General features: G+C 42.5%; 2 protein-coding genes across 4 annotated transcripts in view; one reads left to right on the top strand and one right to left on the bottom strand.

Moving 5' to 3' along the window:
* cracr2ab (calcium release activated channel regulator 2Ab) overlaps window positions 1-9,522 on the top strand; it is an 11,972-nt gene extending 2,450 nt beyond the window's left edge. The window contains exons 4-19 of one of the 3 annotated variants that reach the window (XM_086202029.1): window positions 105-216; window positions 418-607; window positions 1,777-1,923; window positions 2,792-2,882; window positions 3,545-3,640; window positions 4,646-4,833; window positions 4,918-4,989; window positions 5,132-5,180; window positions 5,261-5,343; window positions 5,641-6,295; window positions 6,377-6,512; window positions 6,967-7,048; window positions 7,208-7,322; window positions 7,821-7,922; window positions 8,430-8,506; window positions 8,651-9,522. In XM_086202029.1, coding sequence (XP_086058155.1) covers window positions 105-216; window positions 418-607; window positions 1,777-1,923; window positions 2,792-2,882; window positions 3,545-3,640; window positions 4,646-4,833; window positions 4,918-4,989; window positions 5,132-5,180; window positions 5,261-5,343; window positions 5,641-6,295; window positions 6,377-6,512; window positions 6,967-7,048; window positions 7,208-7,322; window positions 7,821-7,922; window positions 8,430-8,506; window positions 8,651-8,738 — 2,283 coding nt within the window. In that variant the 3' untranslated portion in view covers window positions 8,739-9,522. Of the gene's footprint in view, window positions 1-104; window positions 217-417; window positions 608-1,776; window positions 1,924-2,791; window positions 2,883-3,544; window positions 3,641-4,645; window positions 4,834-4,917; window positions 4,990-5,131; window positions 5,181-5,260; window positions 5,344-5,640; window positions 6,296-6,376; window positions 6,513-6,966; window positions 7,049-7,207; window positions 7,323-7,820; window positions 7,923-8,429; window positions 8,507-8,650 lie in introns of those variants that run through there. The other 2 variants (XM_086202030.1, XR_015112488.1) reach the window with 2 other exon arrangements.
* On the bottom strand, window positions 8,659-26,972 carry prmt8b (protein arginine methyltransferase 8b). Its single transcript, XM_086202034.1, has 10 exons — window positions 26,286-26,972; window positions 24,036-24,266; window positions 21,902-22,057; window positions 21,299-21,362; window positions 19,811-19,953; window positions 19,478-19,565; window positions 16,249-16,364; window positions 12,566-12,716; window positions 11,119-11,240; window positions 8,659-9,985 (listed from the first exon to the last, which is right to left on the bottom strand). The coding sequence occupies exons 1-10, from the start codon at window positions 26,352-26,354 to the stop codon at window positions 9,902-9,904; spliced, it is 1,224 nt and encodes a 407-aa protein (XP_086058160.1). The 5' UTR covers window positions 26,355-26,972; the 3' UTR covers window positions 8,659-9,901.

The raw sequence follows: 26,972 nt of genomic DNA, 5'->3' as shown, positions 1-26,972 counted from the left end.
GCACGTGCGTCGTCGGCGTGTTTATGGCTGATAGCTGGTCCTGTGGAGGTCAGCTCGGCGCAGCAGCATCTGAAGGTCTCGTCTGTTTGTGTTTCTCCTGGCAGAGACTCCACAGAGAGCTGCCTCTGTCTGCCGAGGAGCTCGAGGATGTGTTCGACTCCCTGGACACAAACAGTGCAGGTTACCTCACACTGGAAGCCTTCTCATCTGGATTCAGTAGGTTTCCTGTTGTCTGATGTCGAAGTCTTGCATCATGTAGCCGCCCCTGATCAAACGTTGAAGCAGCTCTCCATTAAACCTCTCAGCAACGACACTCAAAAGTGCAATTTCAGTCAGACTCTGTTATTATTCTATTCGTTTTGTCTTTTGAAACCTATAATTTTCTTTAAATAAGAGTTCCATGTGGTCGTATCTTAGGTCAATTCCTTCACGGTCGGAGAATCTCAGTGACTGATGAGTACAACCAGGCCCCTGGGCCCGGCTTCAGGGCCAAGGAGGCCCTGTACCAGAGCCAGTGGGAAGCCAAGCTGTCAGGAGGGGAAGACGAGGAAGAGAGGCACTTCTCTATGCTGCTGGAGAGCCTGGGGGCCAGTAACGTGTTTGAAGAGTGAGTCTGATCATTGTGAACCTGCTCACGTTTTCCACCTCTGCCAGGGAGGTAATACTGTTTTCGGTTCTTATTCTAAAAAGGGTTCTTTTTAGAAATATTCATATAACACGACTGCGAGGCCGTGACGGCTTGATTAGATTTTAGAATAGACTGGAATACAGTTCATGATCTGATGACATCGATTTTAGAACTGGAAGTCCAGAATTATGAACATGAGGGTTCAAGAAGCAACATTTTGCCATTTTACCAACCTGAAATAAAGGAGAAGAGAGAATGTAGCTTCGTTCCCCTACCTTTATTTATTTGCGGCCACAAGATGCAACGTGTGCTCACAATTTGAAGAATTCATGGCCACAATACATTACTTGTACCCACAAATTGAATGATTTACAGCCATAACAAATAACTTGTCCAACACGCGGGTTCATGTGTGGCGTATAACAAGGATTTCCTGCTCCCGTGTTGTCATTAATTTGTGGGAACAAATTGACATAACTTGTTACCGCAATTTCATTAAATTGAGGCCGCAACATGTAATTTATTTCTACAATCTGAGTAATTTGTGGCCTTAAGATGCCGTGTTATCCCAGGCTTTGATTCATTGCCACAATTTGATCCATTCGTAAGAGAACAACTCATATTTTGTGGCTTCAAATTCCATCAAATTGTTGACCTTTGACCACCAAAATGGCTGCTGGTCATCCTTTAGTCTCAGTGGACCTTTTGAACTAAATTTGAAGAAATTCCCTCAAGGTATTCCTGAGTAACTGTGTTCATGTGACCTTGGCCTTTGACCACCAAAATCATTTCAGTTCATCCTCAAGTCCTCGTGCACTTTCTTTTTTTTTTTAATCGTATTTGAAGAAATTCCCTGTAGGCATTTCTGAGATATCGCGTTAAATAGATGGAAACAGATGGACCATGGGAGCTCATGTCTTGTGGTCACAAATGATTTAAACTGTTAGAACAAATTATTTATGTTGTGAAAACAAATTAATCAAAGCGTGAACAACTTAAATCTATATTTTCTTCGTTCTGTGGCCATTTGGGGACTCCTTACCCTGGACTGCTGTATTTCTCTCTGATACACTATGATCCCTACTTGATGAGGATATGAATTGATCTGAATCCTCGCCCTCTTTCTCCCGCCGTCGTTCTACCTGCAGCCCGGGTGAGGTGCGTACTCTGTGGGCAAAGCTCAGGAAGGATGAACCTCACCTCCTCTCTAACTTTGAAGAGTTCCTGGCCAGGGTCACCCACCAGATTAAAGAGGCCCACCAGGAGAAGAAAGAGATGGAGAGCGCGCTTCAGAGGTGGGGATGCCAATAATTCATTTTGACAAGGAAGGAAAAAAACATTCATGGATTGAAGAGCCACTACAGCAGCAAGAACTCAAGTAGATTGTGGATTAAAGGGGTTATATTTATCAGTTAGTGCCCACACTTAGACGTGCTTAAGTAGCGTGTTCTATGTAGCACATGAAGAAAACACTCTACTCTCTCATTAGCTGGAGGTGACATAATGGTGGGATTGTGTTTATATTAGCGCCCCTTGCTAGCACCCTGCAGCCTGGGAGTCTTCGCATGGATTTACATGTAATTCTCTATAGATTAAACTTTTATCCATGTCAAATGACCTCCAATCTGGAGGCAAACTCTGCAGTCCCACCACATGCTTCCTGGTAGGGCATTGATTGATGCTAGTTGTAGGGCTAGTATATCATGGTCAGCACATTTAATATGCAGAGCAGCATGTTTGTGTTTGCAGATGTATGTGTGTGTGTGTGTGTCTACACAGAATGTTGTGTGTCCATGCTTGTAAATCACGATTACTGTCGTTTTCCCACGGTACTCCATGGTACCGGGTTCCAGCTTGTTATTCCTCAAGACTTCACTAATTGGCTGTTTTTGTTCTTAACAATTGTCAGAGGGAATGTAAATACCATGCAGTATGCTTTTGAAAATGAAGCCCCCCCCCCCCCGTGTGTGTGTGTGTGTGTGTGTGTGTGTGTGTGTGTTCATACATAATTACAGATAAAGAGAGAGTAATACAACCTTAAGCTCACCCTAGACAACAATGACTTTCTGTTCCAGGATATTATGGTGTGTGCGTTTCACCACGTTAGCATCACCTTGAGGACTGATAGTTCATGTTCTTGATCGTGACTCCTCTTGATCGCAGGAAGGCTGCAAATCATGACAGCGAGATCCGTTATTTATATGAAGAGATGGAGGCGCAGATCAAAAACGAGAAAGACAGGCTGCTACTAAAGGTACGATTCATGATCACCGTTTTTCAATGCTTAACTGATATTATGTGCTACTGCATAACTATTTAGCATCCTCCCCAGAGTCAGACATAAAGATAGATTCCCTTTTCTCTTCTGTGCATTCATAAGGAGCAGAGACCTGCTAACTGCTAGTTAGCTTAGCACAGTGAATGGTAGCAGATGGTAAGTGTTAGCATACTTCTATCAAAAGTCTTTAAAGAGATAATGTTCAGGATTTGTATTTGTCCAGAAGGTATCATTTTCTTCTTTTTCCTCTGAGGTGCGAAGTAAAATCACAACAACAGTCAGGAAAGTAGTTCCAAAGTGTATAAATCTCATTCTAGAATAGTCTTGTAATTTCATATTGTTATAACATCATTACATCATCAAGTGGACTTAATGCAAGCGTTGTATGTTTTGGAGAAAAGTGCATTTGATGACTTTTGACTAAGGTATGCTAACCCACCCCTCCACTACACATTGTGCTAAGCTAACTAGCGACCAGCTGGTCTCTGTGGTTCTCCCGGATGCACACGCAGACAAGAGAAGGGTATCTTATCGTCTTTTCTGGCTCTGTGGATGGCAAAAAAATATATATTTCCAAAAACTTGGGCATGTTCCTTTAACCCTGTGACCATTAAGCTTTCTTACTTTGGACTTTGCAGGATTCTGAGCGTCTTCAGTTGCACAGCCAAGACTTGGAGCACCAGCTAATTTCAAAGGAGAAGGAGCTGGAGCAGCTTTTCCAGAAACAGAAAAGGGTGCATTAATAAGTGCAGCATGTCTCATGACTTAAATTTAATCGGCGTAACATTCATTCTCAACACACTGAGATGTTCCCTTAGAAAGGATTGCCAAGATCAAGAACGAGCATCAGGCAACTCACAGTTTCTTGGTGTGATGATGACATCAGATAGATCGCATTTTTGTGCTTTGCAATACAAGTTAGAAACTAGAAACGCGGCATCGTGAGCGCGCGCCTCTGTGATGCGTGCACGTCACAGCGACCTTTGACCACAAGAACCACTTCAGGTGCTTTTTGAGCTTTCATGTTCATTTCCCCACTTCAAGCTTTTCAGTTCAGCCTCGAGTCCCAGTGGACATCTGTTGCAGATTTAGACGTTAATGTGAGGGGACAGTGACCTTGACCTTTGACCACGTCACTTGAACAATTTTGTGTGAGGCATTTCTGAGACATTGCATTAATAAGTATTGGACGGATATTGGGCGCATTTTAAGTGAGAAAGTCCTTGACCTTTGACCCAGAAAGCTTTTCAGTTCACCCTCGAGCCCCCGCAGCCAGTTGTACTATATTAGAAAAATCTCTCAAAGCATTCCTGCGATACTGTGTGAATATGAAGTGACAATGACCTTGACCTTTGACCACCAAAATCTAGTCTGGTCGTCCTTGAGTCCCAGTGGACGTTTGCACAGTGTTTGAAGACATTTCCTGGTCGACTCCCTGAGATATCACGTTCATGTCAGGTGACAGTTCCCTTGAACTTTGACCGCCAAAAAGTTTTTGTTCATCCTCGAGTCCCGGTGGACTTTTGGGCCAAATTTGAGGAAAGCATAATTAGAGGCATTATTTAATTAACATTTAAATCCTCTTCTCAATTGTGTTTACGTGTGAGAAGGAGTGCAGCCAGCGAGTGGTTAAGGGAGGGGATTTAAACAGCCGTCATATGCTTCCTTTCCCGCTGCAGATTTACTACAGTCGCCCCACGTCGGCGCATTTTCACTCCCCTGAATATTTCCCTCTCCAGTTAGAGCTCCAGTGCTGTGAGCTGAGCAGTGAGAAGCAGGAAAGCCACGTGGAGAACGTCAAATTGAAGATGACCAATGACGAGCTGTCCAGAGCGCTGGAGAGCACCAGTCAGGAGCTGGTGCTGGCCCAGGAGCAGCTGGCCATGCTGCAAGAGCAGGCTGCCCAGCTCCACCAGGAGAAAGAGATGTGGGTGTACACACTCGTTAGGATCTAATCTCATCAGGCATGTGCCAACACTGTAATGAAGATGTATTTTCTATCTCATCTCAGGGAAATGTATCGAGTCACTGAAGGGCTGCAGAGAGAGAAGCAAAGCCTCATGAAACAGCTCGACCTCCTCAGGTGCCGTCAGCACTTATCAAACCTGAACCCTGACCAGTTGTAGAAGTTCATCTTTTTTGGCTCTCTGGTGCAGCGCTAATGAGGAGCACCAGAGGATTTGCAAAAATCTGCTATCAACCATTCTTCTTTCCAACCCTTCCAGAGAAATGAACAAACATTTGAAGGACGAGCGAGACATTTGCTGCGGCGTTGTGAGTATTTCTCCATCGTTATCACGACTCGATCTAACCTCGTAGAAAGGTTGCGTAACATCTTCTTTTATTCAAATAAGCCTCGGACTTCACTCCGAAAAAAGCAGAAGCAGAGAGCGGGCTTGGCCGACTTATTGGACGACACCAGCCAGCCAGCTAAAAGGTGATTCATTAATCATCCAAATACTCCTCTTAGAACAAATCACCCTGTCAGATTCTTTCCTGTGTGAAAAGAGAAGACTCTCCACTTTGTGGGATGTGAAAAATCATGTTTTACAAGAGGAAAAACAGAGGATATCTGATTTTACAAGCTCACATTAATCAACTAAATTAACCTTTTAGTTTAGATGTGACTAAATTCAAATGGCGCACCGTCAATTTCTTTTATCGAGAAAAGGGTTGAGTGCTTTACCCTCCGATTTTCACCGGTATATCCTCTGTTTCTCCTCTGTTTCCAAAGAGCCTCACTGCTGGTGGATGGGTCCTACCAGTCTCTGGAGGCTTTGCCAATAGAGCACCTTCAAATCGTGTTTGTTGCTTCCTCCTCCTGTAGCGAGGATGACTCCTCCACCAGCACCGCCTCCAGCGCCCCGGCACAACAGTGCCCCGCAGTGAAGAAGACCTCCAGCCTCGTCAACGGTTACGACAACCCCGGCCCGCCCAAAGTTTCCAATGTGAAGACAAAAGCGAAAAAGGTGCCTGCCAAGATGGCGAGCACAAAGAGGACTCCGGGGAAAGACAGAGAACGAGCAAAGAAAATGGAGATGGAGAGGAAACCCGGGGTGGAGGAGGAGGTCTTGGATGCCCCTCCAGACGGGTGGCCTCTCCGTCGAGTCATTTCAATTGAAGAAGACCACTTGCCCCACCTTCTCCAAGGAGGGCCGCAACTGTTACTGCACCAACTCAGTGAGGAGGAAGACGAAGAGGAGAACGATGAAGCGCAGAGTGATACTGAATCGAGTGTCGTCATGGCTGCAGAGCTGCCCGCCACGCCTACCTCTAGTCGTATCCCTGTGCTGGCAGATGCGCCGCAGTCAAGGAAGTCCCGCTTTACTCACGCAAAAAAGACACCCGTGTCTCCGAGAGGTCAGCCTGTCGGGAAGGAGACTCAGCATGTGAGTGGCACGCGTAGTTTGCGTCTTGGTAGCAGCTCATTTACAGATTGTTGTTCTTATTTGTTTTATCTTCATTAAAAGGTAAGAGAAGCCGCATTGCTCGCCCCAGACCGCCTCTTTAAGGTGGTTCTGGTGGGCAACTCGAGCGTCGGCAAGACATCCCTGCTACGCTCCTTCTGCGAGGGTCATTTCCATCCGTCTACCACTGCAACTGTGGGTGAGAAGAAAGACATTGTATTGTTCTGGGCCAGTAGAATAGGGTGTGTTTGTGTGTGTTTTTTGGGTGCTGAAGATCAAAGGGCGATTTACAGTGGGATCACATGAAAGGGCTTGTTAAGTCACACTGGCTGTCCAAAAGCCCCAGCGCACATTGTACAGCAGATTATGTCACTTTTGATGAATTGTTCTCCTTGCTTTCATCTTTTCCAATCCTCACTCCAGCCTTCTTGTCAACTTTTGTCCTCCTTCTCTTCTTAAATGAAGCCCAGTCCACAGCAGGCTAAGCTACACCCCCTAGTGGCTGTTTAAAAAAAAAAAAAAGCCCAATTCCAAAAAATAACAAAGTCACAGATGTGATTAAATCTCAATCGGACAGGGAATTCGCCGCACGGAAAACGACTCATGCATCCTGGTTATGTCATGTTTGTTGATGTTTGTTGTGTCTTCATCAGGTATTGACTACAGTGTGAAGACATTAACCCTGGACAAAATGCAGATAGCGATGCAGCTTTGGGACACAGCAGGTCAAGAGAGGTGAGTGACCATTTATTTCCGTGTTCTCCAAAAAAAACAAAAAAGCCAGAAAAATTAAAATAATGAAATCAAATCAGTGTATCAAGTTATGCAGTTGTTGTTGTCATTTTCAATGTTTTGGCAGCAATTCGAATCACGTTAACCCTTTCATTGCCACAGGTACCGCAGCATAACCAAGCAGTTCTTTCGCAAGGCGGACGGTGTGGTGGTGATGTATGACGTCACAGTGTCGGAGAGCTTCAAGGCTGTGCGTCCCTGGCTCACCAATGTCCAGGTCTGTCCAGCGGTCCAAGGACGTCCTCAGCAAATACATCCGTAGAATAGAGTCGTAGGACTGTGCTGTAGTTATGAATTATGCAACCGTGGACCTATTGTTTTTATTTCACAGCTGTGATTTTGACAAATATTGTAATTATCGTTCCAAATCCAGACTTGAGGACTTTTGGAGAGTTCATACCTCTACCAAGACCAGTTCAGCCAAACCCAATGTAAAAAAAAAATACGTAATTTTTCACTTTATTCAATGAATCAGCCTCAAAATGTTATGTTTTTTCCTTTGGCTCACGCTACACGCTTGCACAAGTTTTGGTGAAATTCTGCTTCGTAGATTTTGCATATTTTGGCTAACAAAGACAAATAAATACTACAGAAGTCGACCCCTACAAGCTAACCTCTGGATATCTTGTCGTCCACTTGCTTTGTCAACTGGAATGACCTTTACTGCTATTTATGAATATTAATCTTAATGTTTTTGGGTTTTTTTTTTTGTTAGGATGCTGCAGGAGAAGGAATCCCTATCCTTCTGCTGGGCAATAAAATGGACATGGACAACGAGAGGGAGGTGTCCTTCAAAGAAGCTGAGCAACTTGCTTATGTAAGTTTCGATTAAAAAAACCAAATAAACATACATATATATACATATATACACATATATATATACATGTATATATGTATACATGTATATATGTATACATGTATATATATATACATGTATACATATATACACATATATATATATACATGTATGTATATATATATATATACATGTATATGTATATATATATATATATATACACATGTATATATATATATATACATGTGTATATATATATATATATACACGTGTATATATATATATATACATGTGTGTATATATATATACACACATATATATATATATATATATATATATATATATATATATATACATGTGTATATATATATACACATATATATATATATATATATATATATATATATACACATGTATATATATACACACACTTTCAAGTTTCCTGTCCAGCAGTTCACTAAGAATGCTCGTTCATATTCTGTGCTCAAAGCTGGTTTTGGGTTTTCTAAGTGTTTATTTCCTGTGCAGGAAAACAAGGTGATGTTCTTTGAGGTCAGCGCGTACACGGGGATGAATGTGACAGAGTCCCTGACGCACCTGGCCAGGTAAGGACATGGTCAGCCTGGATAATACTAATGGCTCCCAAGAGCAAAAACACACAGTAAGTAGAGTCAGCTTGTTTATTCTGACACCATCTCGCGCCCCCACCCCCACCCCTCCACCCTCCCTCTGTCGTTATTGTTACTCAGGGTGTTAATGGACCAAGAGGACAGGGTTAGAGACACAACGGTCATTCTCAGCGCTCAGCCCATAAAGAAGAAAGCCTGCTGCAAGTGAAGACACCCCTAATGGACAGACTAAATCACTTTTATACTCAATTTACCGAGTCCTAGGTCACTTTGGGACATTGCAGTGTTTGAAGACAACAGTGAAATCATTCTTGGACAAGAGGGTCGCCCGAGTGAATTCGACCGTCCAGGCTACAAGGAAGAGCTTTGTCCAAAGGTGAACATACAGAGCTGCACAATTTCTTGTAAATAATTCTGTTACTCGATCACTGTAGTGATGTCTTTAATTTAAAAAATATATATATTCTTGTTATTTTTCCAAAAAAAAAAAAAAAAAAATCATCAGCCAAAGGAAAAAAGATAGCTTTTCATAAATGGACATTAATTTCTGAGTCTGGTGTATACAACATTTGAAGTAATCGTTTTACAGTATTAACAAAAATCAACTAATTGTAATGAATCAAAATAACTGTTTCAAATGGAAATGATGTGGAGAAAAATGATTTAAATCTGATATTTTATTCATCAATATATATCTTTTTTTTGTCCTTTGTTCATCTGATGTCCAAAACAAAGTCGTAATGTGACGTATTGCATCTGTTACTGATCTGAGGTTGTGTTTTATTGTGGCACCAAAGTACACTTGCTCTGATTTATTCTTTACCGAACAAATAAATTAAATTACGTTTCACACCTCTCTGAAATCAACAAAGCAAAAAGTTTCACATGCAAAAGGCAAACCGAACCAAACCCCAAAGACATTAATTCCTGTGTTTGCTGTACAGTTATTCAGTACATGATAAATCTTTGACTAAAGTGGTGGATGACGGTGTTGGAACCCTCTCAACATCACATGGATCGATGCTTTTCATGTAGCTGCACTAACAATATAAGTACTTGTGAATTCAACTATTGTTCGAAACTCAAAACAACTAAAACCTCCGGAAAGAAAAAGGAAAAGAAAAAAAAAAATCAAGTTAATTTAGGATGTTACATTCAACAATGTGCCCAAGTCCATTAAGTTGTTAGAAGTGATAGCGCTATTGCTGTTACTGATGACATCACTTAGGCTGGATTGATGGCATCCAATTAGATGCGTGTGGTTGCTCCCACTGGCCAACTGGAATGCTTGTTGGAGAGCCCCCCCCCCCATCTCCAGGTGTGTCTAGAAGGGTTGAAGGTTGGTCCACACCTTGGCAATGGTTGTTATTCCTAACGCATCTTGTAGTCGTGGGAAATGGCAGCCTCACACAGTTGTCCTTTAAAGTCGAGCTCGAGGGTAAACTCAAGGTCACGCTGCAAGAGATACATCAATAACTGAGAGATGTACGGGCTGAAATACTCACTTTGAAGACGCTGTGAAATAAAGCACAACACTCTCTGTCTCTCTTTAAAGGTGTAGAGGAGGGGTTCTCAAAGTCTGGGGAACCCCAGCGGTCCTCTGACAGTTTCAGTTCTTTTTTAATTTAAATACTTACTGCTTAACCTTTTAAATATGTGTAATTTTAATGGTCAGAAATAAATTTTTGTTCCTAATTTTGTGACCCCCCCCCCCCCCCCCCCCCCCCGCTGTTTACCGACATGAAAACACTAGGAACTAAAAATCCGAGCTACAGGAAACAACGACAAGCAAAAATGTGAGCGGGAAAAAAAGAACTTGATTGTAAACTCTGAGATAAATGACTACATTCTAAACGTAAGCTGAGAGAAACATGAAGCTAACACAACAAAAAAACGACAAGCTTAATATAAGCTAACACAAATGAAAACTAAATTTATGCCAAAACATCAAATTAAAGTTGAAATAAAAAATAGAAGCTAAATTAAGCAAACGAAAGCTGGATGTAAGCTAAAAGGAGCAACTAGAAGCTTAATTTAAGCTAAAACAACAACCCTGAAGGCTTAAATAAAAAAAAATCTACTAGACCAAAATCGAAGCTAATCAAAACACCTAGAAGCTAAAAAGTTGGCTAAAAAAAATTGCTAGGCGCTACATAACTAAGCTAAAATGGAATCAAAACAACTAGAAACTAAAATGTGAGCTGCTAGAAACAACTGTGTTCATTAAGATTGTAAACAACAAGAAGCTAAAATTCACATTAATAAAAACAACTTTGTCTCCATGTGAACCGTAAACACTTACAAGCAAAAATGTAAACAACTTGAAGCTGAGATGTGAGCTAACAGAAACAACTGTGAGTTTGTGTTAAACCTTAACCACCAGAAGCTTCGAAAGTCAAAATCAAATCAGCTTTGTTTTTACAGCCCAAATCCCAGTTTTCCTCTGGGGGTTTATCAGTCTGCACAGTGGCATCAATCTAAGGGCTTCTAATGTCAAAATCACTTTTTTGGGGGAGTTTATGTCTTGATTGAAATGATCTCAGGGGTCCAGAACATGAAAACATTCGACAACCTCTGACTTAGCTTACCACGTTCTTCTCATTTGGTCTAACGGCAACACTGCCAAAGATCTCCTCTCCTTTCTTGACGGTTAAATAGTCCTCCAGGTAGAACACGGTCTGTTTCCAGTGAGTACTGGGAGCATCTGGAGCTGAGGGGGGGGATTAGGAGGAAGGGAGGAGGGAAGAATGTGAAAGAGAGGAAAAAATACAAACAGAACGGATTAGAAGTGAATGCAATTACCTACTGAACAGACTGTGGTGACATCTTAACATTGAAAACATTTAAGAGAGCATCACCAGGAGAACTCCCTCGGTGATGCTCAAGCCTCGGGCTCGACACGCCGAGCCAAACATAGAACCTCCTCTACACATCATTATGTAAGCGCCGGTTGAGTGTGTTCACATAAGCTTACGTAACAGCTTAGCTACTTTTCTACAATAGGCCTCCTCACTACCTTGTTACGGTAAGAAGCGCTTAGCTACTCCGCCGGTGCAAACACTCGGCTCATGTGACACCAGCAGAGTGTAGCCAAGAGCTAAGACGCTGGTGTTTAATGCCTTCGTTCCAGTTGGTTAACCGCTCCAAAAAAAACAAACCTTGCTAAATGATTCCGAGGGCTGTTTAGAAAGCTGGATGTTTCACGGCAGAGTCTGAAAACACTTTTTTTTTTTTTTTATAAACTTCTTCCTTATTTCTTCAAGTTCCCTGATGTTTTTTTTCCGCCTCCAGGATTCCTTCCTCATACATTTTTATGGGCACTAAAGTGGTTCAATGAAAACTGTCTGAACAAGTTGTGCGGATTGTCAAGACAAAAAAAAAGAAAGAGCCAGTGTTTCTCAAATTGAAATGTCGCTGTTTCGTCTGCCCTTATCATCTTTTCTCCTTTTTGAATTTTACTTGTTGAATCCCTGTCCCCTAAACTTTGTTTTTCTTGAGTTGACACTCTACGTGACTTTGAGGTGAGTGTGTGGACCGTTAACCGCTCCTCCTCCCGCCGTCGTTGAACCACCTCTTTCCGCGCTCGCCAGCGACAAAATTAAAATGTCACGGCACACAAAATCCATCGAGGCATGCAAGGGATATAAAGGGACTTGTAAAAATTAATTTTCTAAAATACTTGCAACAGGGTTTTACCACCAAAAAAAGAAAAAGAATTGAGTAAAGACTCTGGAAACAGGGCAAGGTTCTTCGGATTCTGTGGCGACGGGTTAAGAAAAATAGTACCCCACAGATCCGGTATATTCCCCTTGCTAAAATGCATGTCATCATGGGAAAACTATGGACGTGCATCTAAAAAAGACAAGCAGATTGGGACCTGCTAACATTTATCAGTGCTGTCTGACTCTGGCAAAAGCGTCCCATAAGAATACGACAGGTATCGATACATAGGCAGGCATATACACTTTTGTTGGGTGTGTTTTGTTTGGCTAGACGTGTAATTTGGATTAACCAGTGGTGCCGAAGGAGCCTCACCGGTAGAAAACCCAGTCTTCTTGTGACACTTGGTGAACTCGATGTTAAAATAGGTGACCAGGGCATGGACGTAATCGTTGCGCTGGATTTGCAGACAGAACGCAGAGGTGAAGGACAGGTCCTCTGGTTTCACAGTGTAGATGTCCACTTCCTGCGAAAATAAGAGTTCTTTTTAAACGTCCATTTTTGTGAGACCCAAAATCAGTTACACTGTCGTTTCAGAGTGTAGCGGCACAGGAATGAGTCCTAAAACCTGGAAATCAGTTAGCGTTGTTGAATGTCTAGGGCCCTCGTCACAAAGTCCAATTATTCTTTTGATTTTTTTTTTGTTAAACTTGTATTTTTTATGCTCATGCAAACTTTACGTTGGAGTCAATGTTGTCAATGCTGGAAGCCTTGCATTTGCGAGTGTTAGCAGACGCCATTTCTAAACCGCTAGCAGCTGTTGGTCTCTGTTAGCGAAACGAAGAAAAGGAAGTTTAGATGAGCAATAAAGTCACGTTTGTAGGGATTTTGCCAAAAAAATAACTTCCCGAATCCCACGCAAAGAATAGATGGGCTCAAGTACGCAACCGAAACGGACGAGAAGGTCTCAAAATGCACATCAGTTTAAAATCTGCTCATATGTGGTTTATAAAAACATGATTAATATGTAAAAAAATGTTCTGCAGAGAACCTTTAAATGGCTAAATTGAGAACTGGAATAAAACTTATTCTGTAACATAAATTAAGTCTTAACGTTTTAAGGGTCTTAAAAACGGTTGTTGCTAACAAGTCGCTAGCTGAGATTGCAGAAGTTGTTGCAAAGGTTTAAAAAAACAAAACAAAACAAAAAAACCTCCAAAAACCATAAAATTTGTGCTCATTTGTCAGTCGGACTTGGAGATTTGCTTTCAAAACAAGCCTCGGATGGTTTTGGAAATAATTCAAAAATCCGGTGTTAAAAATCTCATTGGGGTTTTTTTTTTTGTCGAGGGGACACATGGCGATGCTAACTTCCCGGTTAGCATCATTATCATCCCTGCAGCTTTCTATAGCCGCACAACATACAGAGCAACATGACACACACACACACACACACACACACAAGTTGTCACCCCCATGTGCCATTTTTCACACACATGCATGTATATGTAAGTCTGTCATGAATAATCACCATGATTATTGTGTGTTTGTGTGTGTGCGTGCGTGCGTGCGTGCGTGTGTGTGAGAAAGCCCACAGGTTGAATCACGGCTGTCGAACCAAGCCTGCTCACAGTACACATGTTGTGTGGGTGTCCTCCCTCAAGTCTAGTGTGTGTGTCGGTGTGAGCATAGCATCTGTGTGTGTGTGTGTGTGTGTGCGCTATATCAAGGACTGCTTTATGAATGTAGCAACACATTTAACTATCAAATTTTGTTAGCAGCCAGGTATCACACTGGTTCTAAAATAGAAACAGAGCGGGTGTTTCTCTGCTTCTCTGCTTTGTATTCAGATGATGCATTTAAGGGGTGTGTGCGTGTGTGTGTGTGTGTGTGGGGGGGGGGGGTTACACTGCAACCTGTTCATCTTGATCAGCTGATTGCTCTACAAATCACTTGGCCATGTGGCGTCAGCTTGACAGATTGTGATTTAACACTTCTGTCCTTTGCGATGATAACAGGCCAATATCATTTACAGCAACTGGGAGGAGGAGACAAAAAAGCCACTGTGTTTAATTTTAGCCTGCAAGGTATGAGTGACAGTTTGAATTAAGATGGGGTGAGGTGGCGGCCAGCGAGGGAGGGGTGGGGAGCTTTGTGGAGAGGGGGTGGTTGGGGGGGGGGGGGGGGAGCGAGTGATAAGCCCCGAATACAAAGAGATAGAGAGAACAAATTTCAGAGTTGCTTGTCAGCGAAGGGTAACCACCCTCTTATAAGTCACCTTCTTGACCACTAAAGGGAGTGCTTATCGGAGTGATGGAGAGTTCATTTCATTCCCACTGGTGACTCAAACCCTCTCTTGGGTGACATTTCACCATCTCTCTCTCTCTCTCTCTCTCTCTCTCTCTCTCTCCCTCACGGTGAAACACAGTAAAACCTCCTATTTTACTGTGAATCAGAGAATGTGTCAGAGAGAGAGGGAAAAAAAGGGAAGGGGGTTGAGAAGATGAGGCAAATAAAAACTATGAATATACCCTGTGTGTATATAAGAGAAATTTGAGGAGATTGGATACTCACTTCACAACATGATATGAAGTAGAGAAAAAGAACAAAATAGAAAAGGAGAAAGGGGACAAAAGAAAAAAAACCCCATCCAATCCCAGAATGCTCGTATCCTCCGCAAAACCACAGCTCGCGGACAAGCTTTTATGTACCAGAGAATAGCCTGAGCCAAAGAACGTGTGAAAGATCTGTCTTGGATTGTTGTTCAAAATTTGACAACACAGAAGATCTGCACCATGAAATCGTAGGATTTTTTAAGGGGTATTAAACAAATATGGCATAAAGATGTTTGAAATGCCTCCAGTTCTGCCCAGAAGTGTGCGATCAGTCCCTCCATGTGGTTTATTTGTGATGGATGTGAGCAAAAATGCTTGATTTTGATTTTGACTCAGAACCTGTGATACAATCTGCACACTTTTACGCCAGTTTTTAAACGCCAAAATCCCAGGAGTGGTTAGAAATGTTTAGTTTTCTCCTAAATCGCCACCTAATAAGAAAAGTCAAAGTTCCAAATGATCGAAATTCGACAACCTGTCGTGTTGTTGTCACACGACGCTGGTGAGAAATGCGGTTTTATCAAGAGGAGATAGGACACCACATTGTTGACCACATTTCCCATAATCCCACTTGTCTAACGGAGGTTTCTAACTGTAAATTAACAGTTATTTTACAAACAAACTTTTCAATTGGACCGCCGCGTTTTCAGTGGAGATATTGTTACATCAGAGAACAAATTCATATAAAAGAATCAGTCACCTTGATGAAGAGTCATGTGACCAGTTTGTAACGTTCATTGGCATTCAGTGGTTTCCCAAAACTTTTCCAGTAGTACCAGTGTCCACTCGTCTGGCTGGCGCTAGTCGTTAAGCTAAAGTGGTGGCAGCTGGGTAGGTTTCCACCAGGACAACAAATATCAGCCTCTTCTTGATGTCTTCTCTCTCCTTGATTCTCAACTGTTTTGTTTTTCTGTATTTCTTTTGCCTCTAAACGAGGGATCCTGGATTTTTTTTTTTTTTTTAGCTCATACCAGCGTGTTTGTGGATTTCTAAGCATACAGCTCGACAAAGAAATCGTAGCTAATACCAGACGATGCAGGCTTGGTAGTTTGTAAACTGGCGGAAGTTTTTTTGGATAGTTTTGCTGTTGTTTGTCGTTGGTGCCTAACATGGGGCGCTATTAGCTTAATGCTAAACGTACGTCGCCGGCCCTTCCTGCTTTCTGGAGTCCCAAAGATGTGATACAGAGGTGGAATATCTGAGGTCAAGACATCTATTTGTGAGTACCTGAAAGAACACAAAATACACTTTTTGGATGAAGTATTGCTGTACACAAATAATATATCACTTTTTATCACACACTGGTGTCGAAGCACGATCTAACAGCTGGCAAATTCAAGCGTTGTCATGAATCAGTATCCTGGAGGAACATCTAGCAGAGACTGTTAACGCGCTACAGTGCGTCCGCACACTCATTACATGTGTATTTGCACGCACACTCACCTTCAGGAGACAAGCGTTAGTGACCACCTGCTTAGGATCCACCACGTCCACCAGCGGCTCTTTGATGGCCACATTGCGGATGCAGCTCATATCAAACCCGTACACATTCTCCCACCCTGAGAACACACAGAAGTGAACATCTGAATTGTTCATACAAGTGCATGCACACATTTTTTTGTGTTTTTGCTTTGTTTTGTTTGTTTATTTTTTCAAAAAAACTTTTCTGAATTTTCCAACACTTGTTGCGCTCTGTTCCCGCTGTTCCTGCCAAGCTGTCAGCACACAAAGGTAGCAGAGAAAATAAAACAGAATGTTTAACCCTGCCAGGAGGAACAGGCCTGCACTCAAGCTGTCTTTCTGTCTATCCGAACCCTATGTGGAGAAAGACAAGCCCTCCTGAAAATAGACTCCAGCCTCCTCCACCACCTCCGCCATGTCTGGCAGCCTTTTAGCACAATTTCGGCTAGGAGGGAAGGAAGGGAAAAAAAAAAAAAAAACACAGAGCAGGCTTTCCCTCCCCCAGTCCCTCTGTCCCTCCATTCCACCTTTCTTTGACAAGGGGCCAAATACTACATGAGAAGGTGGAATATGCCACCGATGCAAACTAAAAATAAAGAGTGCGAGGGTTTTGGGTTGAGAGGGTTCTTTTGGGATTTCTGTGAAAAGTACGAGCCTTTCCCCGTAGGGCCTAGATATAATAGAACAGAGAAGGCCACCTGTGCAGTAGGGAGTTACTGACTCAGATTATGACTGGCACTTTTAATACCTGTGCCTTGATCTGGATCAGAAGGTTAAGCTCAACACTCCTGCTGTGTTTGCTATTTGAACACATAGTATGATTTTATTTTCCTAAGAGTGGAAAAATGTACCTGAGGATAAAGGCACCTATAAATATTCTCTTTCTAATATGGTGATTGCTTTATGAACGCTTTTTAATATGCATAAGTTGCTAACTTGCTTTGTCTTGTAGCAATGAGGCAGACAAGAGGATAGATATGTTAACTGCTAGTTAGCTTAGCACAATGAAAGGTAGTGGGTGGTAAGTGTTAGCATGCATCTGTCAAAAGTCATCAAACAAGGTTAAGGATTTTGGTTTGTCCCGAGGTAATATCATTTACACAGGCAGCCATGATTACCCCAGCTAGCAGGAAACATTCCCACATTATCTAACATTACAATAATTCCATGCTAATGTTTTAATCTAAAGGATGTTAATCTCTTCAAATAATGTTCCTGTAATCTGGAGCCTACACAATCACTTTGAGTGAACTGTATCCTGCATTTAGGAAGAATTTTCCAGAGACAAATTCAATATTTCCTTCCAAAAACAAATTCTAGCTTGGCAGTCGCGAGTCAAGATGTGAAAACAATTGTTGGGTTCTTATCAACTGAAGTTACAATATGGACTTTGAGGTGCTGCGTCAAATCACTGCTCTCAGTCAGGAAAGTAGTTCCTGTCTTATTCCTGAAATCATAATATCTGGTCATTTTAAATTATTTCATGATGAACGTTACGGAGAATCCTACTTGTATTAATGTAGAAGAGGACCATTTTGGTAAAGTGGATTTGATGACTTTTGAAAAGAGGCATGCTAACACTTCCCATCCACTACCATTCACTGCGCTAAGCTAACGAGCTCTTCCTGTCTCCTCTTTCAAAAAGAGTTGGTTCATAAAAATGTTGATTTTTTTTTTTTTTTTTTTTTTTTAAATGACTGTATCCAGTCATATGCCAGCCAAAATGTCTTTACGTCAACCTGGGAAACCAAAGGCCTCTAACACGTTTCAGCTCTTTTAGCTCACTGTTTTGATGCTGGTGTCTTTAATGATGGGAGTCAGACGCAGGGATCCGCCGCTGCACCAAACATCAGACAGATAGAGTCGATGGAGAACACGGCAGTGTGTTTAGCCGCTAAAGCGCCACACATTTCTCTCAGTTCTCATCGGCGCGGTTAGAAACCAAAATAGACCCAGAAGAAAGGGGGGGGGGAAATGAAGCGTGAATATTGGACACCAGAAAACACAAATGAATGTTGTTTTTCCAACACAGTTGCCATGTCAACTGCATGTGTTTGCAGCTTAATGTGCTGCCTATTTTAAAAAAAAACCAAAATTGTTACAGCTTATCAACATGTAAGGAAGCTTTGGAGCCATGCTCCTCTGTTTGTTTCCACTATTTACATGAACTCCTGATGTTTAGTGGTTATTAAACACTGCGATATAAGAGGTGGTGACAACTATGAAAGACACACGTCTAATCTACGACTTAATTCGCAAAAAAAAAAACCAAAATAAATCCACTTTAACCGACATTTTTAAATGTTTAAAGGGTGCTGAACTATCAGAAATCCAGCTAAAACCTTCTCTGTGTGAACAAAGTTGAAATAAAGGAGCAGCAGCGTTGCATAACAGAGTCCTGTTGTCAGCCATGTTTTGTTTTTTTCCTCCTTTAGGGGGGAAGAGTATTAGTTTCACAGTTTGAGCAATGATATTTTTAGATGGCTAGACTAAGCAAAGTACACTCATACAAATGTGTTATTGAATGCGGAGTTGTTGGAGGGAGAGAAAGCAAGGTATTGATCATCGGTCACCAGCGTCAACTGGCTATTAGTAACTGTTGGAATTGGCGTGCAGCTTCCTTGTCGTGTTAGGAATCGTGTCATGTGTCATCAGATTTTTACACCCTGCTCATGAACATGAAATGGGAGGTTGTGTTTTAGTTGCCGAGAAGGATTTAGGTGGGGTTTTTTCTCTTTTTAACAGGATTACGCAAAAATTATGAGGTCGATTTTTTTTTTTTTTTTTTTTTTTCCTCAACGTACTTGAAGGAGGATTGTAGCATGGGTTAAAAAAAAAAGAGCCCCCACCCCTATTTTTAGCCTCTGTTTTGGCTGAGGTCAACAAAGGTGGAAATATCGGAGCGCCCTCGGGTTTTATTCTGTTTCAAATGAATATTGGTCATCTCTGGCTTTCTTTTTTTAAAGTCACTTCTTTAAAAAAAAAAAAGATCTTAAATTTGGAGGATCTTTTTTCCGTTCTGTAGTGTTTGTATTTAAGTTCGTCATGGTTTTGGCGCAATTCGAATAAAACTGACTTAACTTTGACTCGCGGCGAATTTTGAGGGGGAATTTTAAAAATTAAAAAAAAGAGCAACATGCACCGAAATCGATGACCTCATCATGCCGGTGACAGATGTGACGAGGAAACGGTGATGGAATGAATAACTCACAATGAATCTTGAAGTCCTTGTACTGCCTGTCCTCTATGGCCACCACATACAGAGCAGCTCTGTCGGGGAACATTAAACCTCCAGGTTTCTGAATACAACAAGAAAAAAAGTTTCAAGTGTCAACACACGCGCGTTAAAAAAAAAAAAAATCCATCATCTTTGTTCACAAACCAGACATGTAATACTGTACAGGATCGACCGGTTCAAACCTGCGGCAGACTCATGCAAAAGGAGAGTGCGAGTAAATCCCCCTCCTTCATCAGTGTCTGCTGTGTTTATCAGTCCCAAGCCACACACACACACTCTCTATGCCCCAAACCTCTAGAAGCGTACCAGCCACTTGTCCCTGGCGAAGATGACCGTGTTGAGCATGGACTCGTAGAAGAGGCAGTAGCCCATCCACTCTGATATGATGATGTCCACCTTGTCCACGGGCAGCTCCACCTCCTCCACCTTTCCCTTGAAGATGGTGATGACTGAGCGTGTGGAAGAGCCACCAAAAGAGCAGGCACCCGATTACGTCACGGCAGGCTTGGTCACACAAATGCAAATCATCTGGACAGCGGTTCGCTTTTTTTGTTTTGTTTTTCTTTCTTTTTGGACAGCACTCGTTGCGTGTTGTAAATGAGCGCGGCCTTGTTACACAGCTCATCTCGCTCCTCGCTGTAACGACTGCATCTGCTTTGACTCGTTTTTCCGTTCTGGCCTCTTTGACTTCACGTCTGGAGGTAGAATGAGATTTAGAGTTCGCTGCTGAAGTCTCACCGTTGTAAAATGGATGGACTCGGATATTCGAAAGACCAGCTTTGTGTGTAATCAAGTAAATAGATCAAAATTGAAATATTCTTGAACTGCTTTATCAGCACAAATGCGTAGGGATGAGTCCTTAAACCCTGGTTGCCTTAAACCTATGTCGAATTTAAGGCAACCAGGTGGTCATGAAGACCCCAGAAGTTGTTGTGGACGTTAAAGAACGACATCAAAGTGAGGAAAAACTGCAAAGCTTAGTTGAAGTCGTGCGTGGTGATGTCATTCTCAGCTTGACGTTAGCGTTTTTCATCTCTAGCGACTGCCGTCACGCTCCAGAACAATGGCGCGAATTCAGAAGATTACATCGCATTTTCATAAAACTTGTTTGTGCGAAAAGCTTTAAAAAAAAATCTCATTTGCATTTTTGTCGAGGGATTCTATGGTAACGCTAACGTTCCGGTTGGCCTACAAAATGACATCATCGCCCGCAACGTTCAAGACAAATACTGCAATTGGACTGAATCTATGGTTTGTGGTATTTGGATAGATTTAAACCGGATTTACAGCTGAAATAGTTTAAATATAAGTGAAAAGCTATTTTCTAAGCCCATGGAAGAGGTTTTTTTTTTTTCAAAAGTATGCAGTACTTGAACTAATTGATTGTTTTTGTTTTTAGCTGTAAGTCTTGTAAATAAACACGTTTCCGCCGCTACTTATGATTCATGTACGCCTTCATTACACCGAGACATAATCGCCTGAGCCGTAAACATAAAAGATGAAACAAAACATTAAAAAAAACCAACCTCCCGACGTCAAAATATGCAGGTTATGAAACGCGCCATCTGCTGCTACAGCGCTCCATCTGTGGAGTTGAGGGTGGTGTTTTACAATGGTAATCAGCCCCACGAGGGAACTCTGATTGATGGGTTTTCTGACATTAGGGACGAGCTGCCAGTTCTAAGCATCACAACTGTGTCTAATACTGTCGCCAACAGTGGAAATATGCAGATTTCTTTTTTCCACGCTAGCCTCCGGCAGTCGAGACGGCGGGGGGGGGCAACTCGGGCTTACCGTTGTGAAGGTGATTTGACTTGATGATCTTCTCGGAATATTCCGATATGCTCGAACATTCGATCTGTGAGCGCAGAGGAAAAACGACAACATTAAGATAACTATCTAGATCATTTCTCTCCTCATTTATGAAGCATAGAGAGTATTCCCTTCTCCTCAGGTGGTGGTGGATGGGGGGGGGGGACCCCTTGCTGTCCAGGATAACCTTTGGGGTAATACTGAGATTTAATCAAACCTCGCTCATCCATCTCGTGTCTCTGGTTGCTCATCTCACACTCTGAGCTGCATGAATGCATCATTTATCCAAAAAAAAGTGTAAAACAACATATGAATCATACATAACTGTGGGGGCCAGTAATGCTGCTAATGTCTAACCTGTGACTTGCAACCCCGCTGTAAAGGGAGGAGCACGGGGGGGAGGGGGGGGTGGTGGTGGTGGAGAGAATCACCAAATTCTCAGAACACTTGACTCTTTTTTTTTTTAATTATCTTTTTCCTCATTAAGACTCAGAATACATAAACTGATACTCAGTATTTCGAGAGAAGACTAAAACCTAGCGGTGCTTTTCTCGCCGGTCATTGGGTGCAAACCATCCGTCTCACCCCGTACACGTGTTTGGCTCCGGCGTTGGCGGCGAACATGGAGAGGATCCCTGTGCCACTGCCGACATCCAAGACGATCTTATCCTTGAACACGTGCTTGTTATGGTACATGGCGTTCCGGTAGGTCAGCGTCCGGACCTCGTCTTTCAGCATCTCCTGTTCAATTAGAGAGTTCGTAACAATGGACCACCGACATACAAACCACTACAGAAGCTACACTGGACCAATACGGACCACCCTAAGGAGTACAACTTGTACTTTATACGTTCTTTTCAGCGATTGAACACGTGATTTTTTTTATTTTTTTTTTATATCTGAGACGGAAAAAGGCAGTATTTAGGCCAAAAAGCCTTTTGTGACAAACGCTGAGTTTCTGGAAATAGACAGGAGCACATCACAAAGCCTGAGGGAATCACCTGATACCCTCAGCCCATTCACACATCCCACTTTTCTCTCCTTGCTTTGCACTCTTTTAATCAGGGCACTTTTTTTTGTCTGCAAGTAAGACAAAAGCCTGACCCATATGCTAAATGTGGACAGGTGTGTGTGTGTATGTATCTAGGTGTGTGTATATACTGTGTGTGTGTGTGTGTGTGTGTGTGTATATATATATATGTATAAGAAAAAGGTTAAAATGTCCCTAAACCCTTCCACTAACAGATCAAGCTCATTAGAAAGAAGATTCTGCAGCTGTTCAACTGTAGATGAGGATTAAGTTGTTTGTTTTTTAAAAAAAATTAATTTATAGAAGGATGCAGCACGATGGTGCAGTGGTTAGTACTGTCCCCTCACAGCAAGACCGTTCAGGGTTGGAGCCCCAGCTGGAGCACGGGATCTTTCTGTGTGGAGTCTCCATGTTCTCCCTGTTCCTGTGTGGGTTCTCTCCGGTACTCCAGCTTCCTCCCTCAGTCCAAAGACATCAAGAGGGGACGAGGCTGATTGATACTCTAAGTTGATCGTAGGCGTGACTGTGAGTGTGAATGGTTGTCTGTCTCTATGTGTTGGACCCGTCCAGGGTGAACCCCGCCTCTCGCCCAAAAGCCGCTGGTACAGACTCCAGCCCCCCCCCCCCCGACCCTTAACAAGAATAAGCGGAAGAAAATGGATGGATGGATTTATAAAGGGGAATGGACCATCGCCTGGAAATGCATCTGGTGTCTTTAGTGTGAGTGGCTAATGGAAAAGACCCGTCCTTTGCCAGCTAATGCAGATAATTCTTCAAATTGATTTTTTTTTTTTCCTTTAACAATTCTCACAGAGAAAAGAGCAACATTCGGTCCCTGGTACACAAGAAGTTTTGCAAGACTAGATGTCAATATTTCCTCCAACTCGTGTCCGAGGATACCTGAATACCAGGTAGAAGCTCTGTCGACAGCGTGGGCCACATTTAGACAACGGCGCACCTGACTGGGCCATCCTGTGACATGCACGTCCATGTTTCTGGTAGGACCGTATTTAGAGCTACACGGCCGATGCGAATAGCTGACTAAAGTACGACTTGGAATCCCGCAATGCAGGACTTTCTTTTTTTTTCAAACCAACTCCAAAGCAACAAAACCTGTGAGAGTGTCCTCAGACTCCACGAGTGGATTGTTTAGAACGTCAAGGTCGTTTAAAATGATGAAATGTAAAAACTTTTGATTTTTCTTGTGTGGAATTATGCTTGAATATACTTGTGATAAAACGTGTAGAGACAGGGTTTGAAAATTGTCATTTAGTATCCAACTACTTCTTAGTTTCAGTTGAATCTCTTTAAAGACGAAGTATTTCATCTTATGTATGAATAAGGGTTTGTGTTGGCTTAAAATCTGAGTGCTGCATTCTTAAATTTAGGAATGCCATACTCCCGTCGTACATTTTTACTTTTTTTTTTTTTTTTTGATTTACACCAAACTATCTCATTGTCTGCACTACTCTTTTGTTGTTTTATCACCTATTTTCTCTTAAATTGAGCTTTTGGACACACACGCACTACATTTGGAAACAAATTCTTGCACTAGATGAGTACAAGGCTTAAAATATGATCTATATACCATTAACAACAAAACGAGCTGGATTGTGAGCAAAAATCTGACCGTAAATGGCAAGTTGAGAAGCGGTAAAGGAGGCTTCTTCCCTGAGCTGCCATTCTTACCTCGTGGATGCCAAAGTGAGCGTAGGAGTCAAAGTAGTAGTCACGTGACGTCATCTCCTCCGGGCTGATGAACTTGGCAATCTTGCCTCGACCGGGACAGGTGGCCAGGGACGCTACGTGAGGTGTATGGGGGGCGCATGGCACATGGTGGGTAGCAGGCACTGGTTTAGGCAGAGGGGAGGGCTGGGCAGACTGGGAGAGGGGGGAAGTGACAGGCTGTTGGCGCTGGTGCTGAGGAGAGAGGGGGAGAGAGAGAGAGAGAGAGACGTATCAGAATTAGGAAATTAAGAGTAAAAAAAAAGAGCAAAAATCATTTAAAAAAAATCAGATAACGAGGCTGTAAAATGTCCAAATTTGAGGGCAGAACGTTCCATTGAGGAGGTGCGGGGGTAACATCATGACACGGAGAACGACGAGTATGAAATGTCATTTCTGATGTACCGCTTAAGGTTGATGGAGCACATCTCAGTAGTCAAGGACAAACATGAGAGTTGTAATTGTTTTCTAGCTGGCAGGATACAATTATCCTTGGATTTTAATACATGTTAGATTTTTTTTTTTGTGAGTTAAATATTTAAAGACAATCTGCTGTCAAGCCAATTTTCCTCAGGGTTTCTATGACTCAGCAAGAAAAAGTCTGGGTGCCATTTAAAGTTTATTTCATGGCAGGATCGTCACCGGCGGATGACATTTAGGAGTACAGCGCTCGACGGATACTGCGTTTCTGAGGCCGATACGAGGGAGTAAAGAACATCCTGATTTCAGCCATGAAACTTTTTTTTTTTTTTTGTTCTCATTATGATCCCTTAAATGTGGTACGCAAACACTTTGTCAAGCAGGAGAGTTTAAAGTTTAAAAAAATACAGAATTTTAAGAAATCAGAGAGCCGATGCTAGATTTTTAGGGCTGATGCTGGTACTAATATTTGACACTTAAAATTAAAAAAATATATATATATATAAAATTGATATCAGCTGATAATAATTTTGCGATTATCCCTCAAATGCATAGTTTTAATGCAGTTTAAAAACAACCATCAATAAATGTCCCCGGGAGTTCCATCCATTCATCGTCATCTTCCGCTTATTCCTTACTAGTAAGGGTCGCGGGGGGCCTGGAGCCTATCCCAGCATCTACGGGCGAGAGGCGGGGTTCACCCTGGACAGATCACCAGTCCATCGCAGCCAGCATACAGAGACGAACAACCATTCACACTCACATTCACACCTACGGTCAATTTAGAGTGTCAATCAGCCTCGTCCCCAAATTGCATGACTTTGGACGGTGGGAGGAAGCTGGAGAACCAGAGAGAACCCACGCAGGCACGCCCCGGGAGTTCAATAACTGTAAATAGGGATGCGATAGTCATGAAATCCTGGATCGATGTTGATACCGATGTTTTCTTCGTGTTCATATTTGGTACCGCTTTTATGCTAGGCTAACACAAAATGGTCATAAAAACGATTTTACTGTTAAGTCTCTTCAAACCGGCAACATGCACACTGACCACTTACAGCGCATCTTGTTTGATGAATGAGGGCAAATATCGGCTGATTACACGGACATGGACGATATATTTTGTCCTTTTTTTTTGTCCTTTTTAAAAAAAAGTTCTAAAATCATGCATCCTTAAGAAAAAGTAGAGCAGAAGCCGATACCGATATGACAACGGCAGGTTCAACTGCACTATCGGCTGAACGATATATCGATCATAAGAGGCGGTAACCTGATGCCATTTTTTATTTTCTCAACTCTGATTGACTTCATTTCCCCATCACATCTCTTATATTTTTGCCTCTTCAGGAAAAGAGGGTGGGGTGGGGGGGGGGGGTAAAAAGGAGATTACAATCCTTATGAACGGGAGGATTTATGGCGCCACAACAGTTTTAGATGCAAGTTAAGAGTAAAGAGAGACAGATGCAGGGTCCGTTTCAGCACCAAGGACAGCGAAGAGAGAACCACGCATCCAAAAAAATGTGACCATCACCGCAAATCCTCGGAGTTCCAGCGATGCCAGCAGTTTACTTAAATCACCAACAGCTGCAGGACACACGGGAACACGCACGCCTGCTGTCAGAGCGCCGTATGCGGCTGAGAGCAACGAGGGTTTACAAAGGCAAAAAAAAAAAAAACAAACTGCAAACACGGCTTCGGATTCAATTCAAATGTGTTCTCACTAGAGAAATAAAAGCTGGAAGAGAGAGTCCCGGTGCTGCTTTTACCGGGTGCAGGACATCACAAGGTCCCTACCTCCGAGCTGTCCGCCTCCGCCATCTTCCGCCGTAGCAGCAAACAACGCGACGAATGCCCCAGTCCCATGAGAGCCGGCGAGATTTAGCCTACAACTCTTTTAAGTATACAGACTGTCTTAATTTAAAAAAATAGATAAAAAATTTCTATCACACAAGAAGCCACCGAATATGTGGCTTGAATTCATAAAAAGATGAAAGTCATACTAATAGACGTGCAGTTTCCTTAAATCCATTCCTCGGCAAAAGTTGTCAAATGTGTTTTGTCGCGGTGAAACGTCCGGCAATCCATAGTGTAACTGGGATACAGGTTGTTTAGGTGGGAGGACTCAGACCCGGAGGAGGCGACTATTGGTTAGAAAGCCTCGCTGCGACTGAAGGGGTTGCAGGTTCGATCCCAGATGAAGTCAGACAACCTACCGACAAACGGTACGGCCATCCTCGAGTTAACAAAACACCAACAGAGGAAATAAAACTTGTAATAAAAAGTGCACATCACATCAAAAAAAAAAAACCCCGGGGTAACACTGTGACACTGTGAGTCGCTATTCCAATCCTCTCGTCTTTCGTGTGGGTTTCCCGGGGAATGAAACTTGGTGACACCTCGGTGTCGGTCGGAATAAATTCTAGTCCAGGCAGAGACGTCTGCTCCTTGAATGCCTCCTGACACCAGCACAAGCAGCACTCC

This window comes from Aulostomus chinensis, chromosome 4, assembly GCF_037954235.1.
Source record: "Aulostomus chinensis isolate RoL2024-O1b breed Wild chromosome 4, RoL_Achi_v1.0, whole genome shotgun sequence".
Taxonomy (NCBI): Eukaryota; Metazoa; Chordata; class Actinopteri; order Syngnathiformes; family Aulostomidae; genus Aulostomus; species Aulostomus chinensis.
The sequence above is the reverse complement of the archived record's forward strand: the minus strand, read 5'-3'. Positions and strand labels throughout refer to the sequence as shown.